This window comes from Carettochelys insculpta, chromosome 21 (assembly GCF_033958435.1).
Source record: "Carettochelys insculpta isolate YL-2023 chromosome 21, ASM3395843v1, whole genome shotgun sequence".
Lineage (NCBI taxonomy): Eukaryota > Metazoa > Chordata > Testudines > Carettochelyidae > Carettochelys > Carettochelys insculpta.
The window spans coordinates 14,964,846-14,974,402 of record NC_134157.1 but is presented as its reverse complement, the minus strand read 5'-3'; the positions used below and the strand labels follow the sequence as shown (position 1 = coordinate 14,974,402).

At 44.7% G+C, this 9,557-nt stretch overlaps 1 protein-coding gene across 3 annotated transcripts in view; it reads right to left on the bottom strand.

Moving 5' to 3' along the window:
• Window positions 1–5,873: 5,873 nt before the first annotated feature.
• Window positions 5,874–9,557, bottom strand: part of NTNG2 (netrin G2) — an 85,772-nt gene continuing 82,088 nt past the window's right edge. For all 3 annotated transcript variants that reach the window (XM_075015618.1, XM_075015621.1, XM_075015620.1), the window contains exons 7-8: window positions 7,708–7,842; window positions 5,874–7,037 (exon numbers count right to left, since the gene is read on the bottom strand). In XM_075015618.1, coding sequence (XP_074871719.1) covers window positions 6,817–7,037; window positions 7,708–7,842 — 356 coding nt within the window. In that variant the 3' untranslated portion in view covers window positions 5,874–6,816. The remainder of the gene's footprint in view (window positions 7,038–7,707; window positions 7,843–9,557) is intronic.

Below are 9,557 nucleotides of genomic sequence, written 5' to 3'. Positions count from 1 at the left end.
TAGTGGGCTGGGCTGCAAGCTAGGAGTTAAAACTGTTAAATGAATAACCACTTTAACATCCCTAAGTTATACAGATCCCAGCACCAAAACCTCAGTCTGATGCTCACAATACCTCCCTTCATGGGATCTCTACCAATGTCAGATTTACTAGCCAGGTACAAGCAAATCATTACAAATATCAGAAACCCATTTTCAGGAAATATAGTCATACCTGGTATCTTAATTTCTTGTAACTTGTGTGAAGTGTTTGGCATTTGACTGTTACAAGAGCATTCAAAGCCTGCTAACCTAAACCTACTGGGGTTGAGGAAACTGTGTACGAGAAATTGCTCGGCAGGGGTGGCAGCCTGACTTTCCCCAATCCTGTCAGGGGTGGCACCTGAGAATTAAGCTTCCGGCTGCTGCCACTGACAGGAGCGGGGAAACTGACCAGGGCAGTAGCCCTGGTCACTTTCCTGGTTCCAGCAAGTGGAGGGGAGCCACAAAAGTGATCAGGACTGCTGCCCTGGTCAGTGTCCTGGCTCCCTCCAGTTGCCTGAAATTTGACTAACATGGGGGTTGTGAGAGTGCAACCCCCACATAAATTGAGGGTCTACTGTATTGTGTATTACTAGATCAAAAATATGGTGAGCCTATAAATAACGTACCAGTAAATTAAGGGCAAAGCAATATTTGCAAGTATGTTGTAGTTACTTTTTTCAAGTAAGCATTAAAAACCCAGGAGCTTCATAGTCAAGTTAAAAAACCCCACCAACCATTTGAATATGCAAGCTGATACCTCTAGGTAGCAGTTGATTACTGTAGGTTGGTTGGTTATTTCTGGACTGTATTACTGCAACATTAACACAACAACCAGAACCGTGTTTCTAAAATTGCAAGACACTCTCCTCTTCACTACATGAATAAATAATTCAGAGATGAAACAAGTTCTGCTCTGTTGTAATTGGGATTTATGGTGCTAAACAATAGAATACAACTTCTATCCACAAAGGCGCCATTCCTAAGTTATGTCTCCCTTCTTGTCCTCTTTAAACCCCAAGAAAATCTATTGCCCTGTTTTCAGTGCGAATAAATCTAAACTAAGCAGTGCGTTGTACATTAACTTTGAAAGATGAAGCCTGTTAGTCCATCTGCTCCTGTCTGCAAAGGTACAGACTCGCTTCCCATTAGTGCCCGGGAAGATCATGGGGCTTGAGAGGTGACTATAACTCACGTACACCGTTATGTCTGATATGGTTCAGCACATATAAAACCTTACTTTTAGAGTGGCAAAGCTACATGTCACACCATCCCATGCAGTCTTGTGTAATTGCTGTATTAAACAGCGAATTCATTCTTCTCCAGTGGGATTTAGTGCAGTTTGGACCTGAAGTCTGTCATTGATTTTCACTGTCACCTTTAAACTCCTAAATTGCTGCAGAGTTGCATGGAGTTGTCTTCAAGAGTTCATCACTCCTGTTCTTGACTAACAAATGGACACTTTAGAACCACCTTTCAAAGTTTACAGTAATCTTTGGCTTCCCTACCACTATGGCCCATGACATCATTTTACAGTGTCACATTCCTGTGCCCCCTTTCCTTGTGCGGGGCGGGGGGAACTTTCCCTGGGCAAGCAGAACCTACCTAGTCTACTTTGTAGCAACTGGAAAGTCTCTGTCCCAGTACCCTATATGTGCCATTCCCAACTAACCCTTTGGTGACCCCAGCAAAAAGCACTCAGGCTGTGTCTACACTAGCAAGTTCTTTCAAAAGATTTTTTTGAAAGACGAGGGCTCTTTCAAAAGATCCCGGGGAGCACCTACACACAACTGTTCTTCCGAAAGTAAATCGAAAGAATGCGGCACTCCTTTTGCAATTGCTCTTCCTTTCCCAATTCAGGAAGAGCGTCCCCTTTTGAAAACTTCTTTCTAAAGAAAACTTGTGCAAATGCTCCTCGGGCCCTTGTGGGGTCTGATTCTTCGATCCCTGGCCCAATCTTTCGAAAGGCAAGGGCTGTGTGGACACTCTTTTGAAAGAGCAGATCACTCCTTTGATCTGCTTTTTTGTGCGTGGACGCACTCTTTCAAAAGAAGCTCTTTCAGAAGAGATCTTCCTGAAGGACTTCTTTCAAAAGATCTCTGTAGCGTAGATGTAGCCTCCAGGTTTGGTTATGCACTAGGAATGTTTTCTAGAAGATTGCTTTAAATAACTTTAGCTTCTAACTCTTACTGAGAACTGAAAAAGCACTGAGCTTCTGCTTTTATTTGCACTTGGGACATTTCATGAAAGCCAATTAAAGTATGGAATGTTGCTGATGGGACAAAGTGCTGAGAGCATGTGCTAAATCCCTTTCCCATTTACTGTCCATTTCCCAGCCATTTAAAAAAGAACAACTGTCCAGAGCAGCTCTAATGGAGTCCAGCACATGTAGATTTTTCTTCATCTTCCTCTGAGAATGCATATGGTTTAAAGCTTTCTTGGGTGAGTGAATCTGTGCATAAAGCTAAACTATTGTTAATCCCCTCCCCCACTTTCTGTAGCTATGGTGACTGGTTCATACTAATTGCACTATTTAATCATGCCAAACAATGGGTCTAGATTGCAGATTTTATAGTATTTTATTTGGGTAAACAGATTTTTTTATGATATTAACATATAGTTAAAGTGGGAATGGAGTCTGAGGTAATAGGAAAACCAAAGGTTTCTCTGAATGTTTCTTTTCGAGAGGTAAGCATTTTGCAGACAGTTATAATTTTAAAACTTATTCTGCAAACCAACCTAAAACGTTAGTGAGACTAGATTTTTCCAGGAGGATGCTTGTGTCATTGAAGGATTTTTTGTTAGCCTTCCCACAACTAATGTAAGACTCAGTATACAATTCCCCCTGCCCCCTCCCTTTAACATCATGAACTGTTGTCGCATAAATGACTTCAGCTTCCATATGGGTCTTCCAGAAGGTGAATTGTCATAAAGGGCAAGTATATAGGTTGCAGGATGTTTCTTCTTTCAAAAATGCAAATGAGGTTCACATTTACATCTCTGGCACCTCATTTGCATATTCTTTCAAAAGAACAAAATCAGTGTAGATGCGGCTCTTTCAAAAGTAAACCCCATCTTCGAAAGAACCCTTCTTCCTGAAAGAAGCTCCTTTTGGAAGGAGAATATGCAAATGAGGCACCAGATATGTAAATCTGCACCCAATCTGCATTTTCAATTTACCTCATTTGCATACCTCTTTTGAAAGAGGAATGCAAATGTAGACACAGCCTATTTTTCTGTATAGGTAGATGCTTATAAAGAGCCTAACACTGGATTTTAGGTACCATGGGGTTTTTTTCTATTTTCTTTTGCAGCATGACTTCAGCAGCTGTAAAGTCAATGACAAGTCCTGTGGCACCTTTGTAGACTAACAGAATATTTGGAGCATAAGCTTAGGTATCTGACGAAGTGGGTCTTTGCCCACGAAAGCTTGTGCTCCAAAAATCTGTTAGTTTATGAGGTGCCCCAGGACTTCTCCTTGTTTTTATTTGGATACGGACTAACACAGCTGTAAAGTGTATAATGTCCCTCTGGTGGCTACTGTAAAGGATAACTGCCTTCTTTCGTTACTAGCTAATCAAGTACAGCATCAGCTCACGTTAAAGAAGCCTGTGTGTTGGCACTGAAGGGCTATGGGCTAATCCAGTGTTTCTCAACCTTTTTTTTTTTAATAAAGTACCCCTTTAAAAAAAATTACTACCCCCCAGACTTCTCCCACTTACCCCGTAAGAATACTTGTACCACCCAGTTGAGAAACATGGTCCTATGTTTATCTGAGGTCTTGAAGCAAGTGCCATTCAACGTTTCCAGATTACCCTCCCCTTTCCAGGAGTCAAATTTGTTTTGCATATCACCAAGTTAAACCTCACGTAAAAACTACTGAGTTAAAAACATGCAAAAATATCACAGAAGACTACTACTGAAAACGTGCCGACTTCCTACCATCGTATCAAATAAACGAATTGGAATAGACATATTGTACTTACATTTCAGCGTAAGGCATGTGAAGCAGTCGAAACAAGTCATTGTCTGAACAAACTTTGAGATTATCTAAATGATATCTAAATGAGTTTAGGTAAACCCTGGAAGACCTCAGTGTACCCCCAAGGATATACATACCCCTGGTTGAGAAACACTTGTCTAACCCTTGCTGTCAAACTGTGGTGAGAGGGTCATAATATCGTTACTGCTCACTTATCTAACACCATGCAAAGAAGCTAGTGCAATCTTTTTAACCATCCAGTCTAGTGTAGTACTGCCTCCTGTCCAGCAGCTGTTTTCTCACACTTTCCAGCTGGTCAGTTCCCAACTTTGCCAAACTTGTTTGCTGTTTTAAACATTCCAGCTTCCACTGTAATAAAGCCACTTGAGCAGAGTGGGGAAATGCAATGGCTGTGGAGTCTGTTTGGGGAAATGGCTTTATGAAGCTGTAAATTATTTGCTGTTGCTTATCAAATTTCCTATTGAAATAGTAGTGTTTGGAAGGCGGGGGTGGGGATTTGCATTTACCCCCTCCAGAAGTGTTTAACAGTCTTGATTTAGTTGTAGTCTTTCCTATAAAACATTTGCAAGAATAGTAGCTCATGGGGATTTTCATCTGGTAGAGGAGGAAAGAATGATCGCAATGTACAGCTGCACCAAAGAAAAGGGAGAGAATGCCGCTGCCAACAAATCCATGAAGTTGTCTGTACTTAAACTCCTTATACCTAATGGTCACATCCCAATAGTGTGAATTCAACCCTTCACCTCATCCATCCTGGATTGAATTAAGTCCCATGCCTTTGATAGGTGGGATCTTTCATATGAAACAATGTGCTCTGAAACACAACCTTTAGATTTAATCATTCAATGATATTGCTTTCACTGAAGGACAGAATTTATCCTTTTTCTACCCAAGTCTCCTCTTCCTTTTACAAAATAGTGGTCCTTCACTGAGGGGGTGGCTGCATTTTCAGTGGTTCTAGCTGTATACATTTTCTGAAACCAGGACTGGGAGATGCTTTAAATGTGGTGTTTTCCGATCTGGAATACTCCCACTGCAGGGCACAGGCTGTGGGTGAGAGCTGAAAGGTGGGAAGAAGGAGCAGTTCCTATATAATGAGTATCAAAACAGGAGATACGTTGATATGAGAAAGGGCAGTAGCTTGATACTTTGGATAAGGATACCAGAAATGGAAATGCTGGGGGAGGACTGTTGGAAAAAATGAGGTCTGGACTCTCTCAGGCTGCAACCATAGCATGGTACTTGCCCAGGGAGTGAGAGATCTAAAGCTTTCTGCTGGGGGAGAAACATGGTTGCTCATTTGGCAAGTTATAGCATGTATTGTTTCAGAATTGTCTAGTCCACTTCCTTGTGAATGGCTCAAGATCTTTCCTCCCCAGGGAGCATGTTAGGAGATTTAATTCCCTTTCTGTATTTGAACTAACACCTGTGAGTTTTTTTGTTAGAGTATGAGATAGTGGTTGATTAAGGCTAATATGCAATATCCAATATTCTGTGGCAAGGGTGCGGACCTGAACCAGTGACCTAGTAGTAAAGGGTCTAAACTTCTGGTTCCCTATGGGAAAAGTCCCAGTGCTGCCCAAGCAGCAGCTTTTTCCTTCTGCAGCATCTCAAGCAGAGATGAACAGTCTCTATAGATGCCAAATTAAAGCCAGTCTCTACTTCTAGCTGTTAGCCAAATCCCTGACTGCAGCCAGGTTGACCTTGTTTCCACACTGCAATTAAAAAAATCCTTAGGCCTTAAACCAGACCACCCCCCCGCCCTTCCTGATTTTACCTTGGTATTTGAGTCAGAAAACACAGGAGGACATCATGAATCAAAAAAATAAGTCTTTACCTGTAATTTGCTGTGTGCGCAAAGGAAAACATGATAGTCAAGCAGCAATTATTAGTTGCTTTACTGTAAGATTATACACCAGAATTAAATGCTCATGGCAAAATGTCCCTTTTGGTTGCGGACCTTATTTAACATTTAATTCAAACAAAAATAATTCTCTACCAAAAAAGTATTTGAACCGTACACTATACGGAAATGCTTGGATAAGACATCGCACTCCTCTGAGATACCATGTGCACTATGGCCTTTTTGTTCTGGTCAAGTGCAAGAAAAGGAAATAAAAATCCAACAACAAAAATACAAAACTGAATAAATTCAGCAACTAGATTTGTAGGCAACAGTATCTAGGGCCTGGCCAGATCAATAACGAAATATGGGATGATATAGGATGGCTGAAAGAGCCCCTCTCCCCCCAGATGTCTTGGACTTCAGTTGCTAATGGCTCCGGAGCAATAGGACTGGCTCTTTCAAAACAAGAGAGGACAGAAAATGAAACTACTGGAAAGTCTTTTTTAAAAAAAAAAAATCCTTGGATTGCGGCACTGTTTTGGCAGGGCCCCCATGCCCTGGAACCAGAGCCCCTGGTTCAGAGTGGGGAAAGAGTCACTGCTTTTAAGGAAGTGTTTTGTGATACAAATCCTTTCTAATGACACCAAGGTACTGCAGCTTCTGCATGATGGCTATCACAGTTATCTCCCTGCAGCTCAGCAGCTAAGTCCATGCTGCGGCCACCTCTGGCTAGGAGGCAGATGTTCAAGGCTGCAGCTGGTGGAAGGACAGGAGTCAGCCCCTGAGATGCTGCACTTCTTTGTGGACAGGGACTGAATGACATCATGGAAGTCCTAGAGTAAAGGAAGGCTGAGGAGGTGGCACTAAGGCAGGCTACTTATGACCTTAATCTCCTAGGTCCCATCCCACTTGGTGATGAATCTTGACTTGGCTCCCTTGTGTTTGCGATTCAAAAATCCACCAAGCATCCCAGCTGGAGGACAAGTGCGCTGAAGAGGAAGGTGGTGAGGCTGAGGTATTTGCTGGAGGCAGAATTGCAGGCCTTGTCAGAGTCACACTTGGATTGCTCACAGAGGACACCTTTGTAGCCATCGGGGCAGATGCACCTCTGGTTCTGGTAGCAAGTGCCACCATTCTGGCAAATCAAGAGTTCTTCATCACAGACGTTGGCTGCAAAGCAAGGAGGAAGCAAAGAACGTGGCGGATTCCTGCTGAGTACTCAGTGCCCTAAAATTCTGCCCCTATACTCTAGCAAAGGCTCATGGCTGGCAGTATAATTAAGGGGTGTTGAAGGCCATATAACTGGGCTGTCGCAGGGAACAAGATATAACTGAAAAAGTTAAAACTACAACTCGAGTGCATAGGCTGGTTTTTGCTTGGGTCTTTTTTCAGGCCCTTAGTATTAATCCAATCGCCCTGTGCCATCAGTACTAAAGCCCCAGACTCATAGAAACAGAGTGCTGCTAACTGCCCCTTACTGTGCAATGACCATACATTAATTCAGATGTGCTGGGGGATGGGAGGGACTCAGCACTCCACCGCTGGGCTCTTAAAAGCCTCATGAACTGGGCTGTGTGCCACAACCTCTAATTGGCAGCTGAGTGGGTGTTACCAAAGACTATTCCCTCCTACTGGCCTGCTGCATCGTGCCTGTTCTCTGGCCATGCTGCAGCAGGGACTTTGAAAACTGGTCCTGTGCACAGCAGCACATTGCCCTGCTGCTGGATCCTTGGGACAGCACTCTAGCCTGGCTTGTTCCCTAGCTGCCAAGGACAGTGGCTTTATATCTGCTGCTGGGCATTTGGTGCTCGGCGACTACCCACTGTCCTGCAGTACTTACGAAAACAACCCTGTCTCCAGTAGTAATTGGGAAGGCAGTCGTCACACTTGGGCCCGGTGGCACCTTCTCGGCATTCACAGTAGCCGGTCTCATTACAGCGGTCGTGCATCGACCCAATTTGATTGCAGTTACATTCTGTGCAAACACACGGAAGCTAGTTACCACACCAGACTCTGCTCACTGAGTGCTAGTGAGCTCTCCAGGCCTCTGCACACTGATAGGGGCCTGCAAGACTGGCACTGTGAGAGGGACCGTTAACCTTTGGCTTTTAGGAGTGAACTCTTACAAGTGCTTTGTCCTTTTTAACCCCACCTTGCTTCTCGCGGCTGCCTTTCCAGCCACAGCGACATATGCACAAATTCTGCTCGATCTATGACTTCAAATGCAGCTTGAGTTGGGCTGGAGGTCATAGCCAAGCACCCAACTCACCCAAGTGATGGGAAGGAAGGGACATACTTTGGCCAAGTTGCTCTCCTTACTCAATGCACCCCAACATTGGTCTCAGAATTGTAGCTGATGTGTTGCCCACAAAAAATGACCTGGAAGGCCATGTAATTGCTTCAAAAGTAAGGAGGTGTTTGGAGGGAGAATAGGTATTTCTAAGTGGATACTCAGCCCTCTGTGTTGGGGGGGTTGGGTGATTACAGCTTGTAGCCCCTCTGGTAGTACAAATTGTTGTGGTGAACCAAGACCTTATTACCCCAGGCACTGTGCAATGGCTAATGTTTAAGACCCCACCAAATTCCCAGTCCATGTCGGTCAATTCCAAACTTACCAGATTAAATGGCAAATGTAATGTTTTCAGATCATTAAATCTTAACTTTTGGAGTGTTGTAATTGGAGTCCCGACCCACAAAGGAGTTGTGTGGGGGTTGCTGTACTTCCACCCCTACTTCTGCACAGCTACTGCAAGCTGCACTGCCTTCAGAGCTGAGCAGCTGGAGAGTGGTGGCTGCTGGCCAGGAATGGAGCTCTGAAGGCAGAGCGAAGGCCAGCAGCAGCCACCTGGCGCTGAAACGACAGAAGTACAGTACAGAAGAAAGGGTGACATGGGTATGGTATTGCCACACTGCTGCTGGCAAGGTGCTGCCTTCAGAGCTGGGCAGCTGGCCAACATTGCCACCAGCACTCTTCCGTTGCCCACCTCTGAAGGCAGTGCAGAAGTAAGGGTGGCAATATTGTCACGCTCCTAAAATAACCAGGTGATCCCCCTGCTGGGTCAGCACCGCCAATTTGAGTAGTGCTGCCAGCCTTCCCCATAAGCTGGGCGCATAGGCAGCCTGCTAAGAGAGATTCAGGTGCCTCCCCGCTGATCAGCAGAGCACCCGCAGTGCCCACAGCTTGGCAGTATGTGTTTCTGCTGTACAACTGCATGTGCCTGAGTACCCATAACGAAATTTACTCTGCACGTGGATGGAAAAAAACGATCAGGAGCAGAGCTGGTCTTCCCCGGGAAATCCGTAGAGTAGAGAGTGAAAGCACACAAGGCCAGGTTTCACAGGAGGCCATTAGATTCCGTGGTCTGTGATATGTTTCTGCATGGCTGTGAATTTGATAGGGCCCCTCTTCTGTGAGATACCTTTCAGCAGGTCCTAGAAGCAGGACTCCCGCTGCCTGTCCCTCCTGGTACTAGAGGTTTGGATGAGCTGCTTCAGTCTGACAGTCTTGAATGACGGCCAGGGTCACCCAGAGCTCTGTGCTACCTGCACTGTGGCATCTCACTGTAAAGGGGAGGTTCTCTCCCCAGCTGTCCTTTTTTTCTCCACTGGCAGCCAGCAGGAGTGGGACTGGCTGCTGGGAGAGCAGTTCCTTGCCAGGGGATGAGGAGGTGGTAGTATTGGCACCATAGT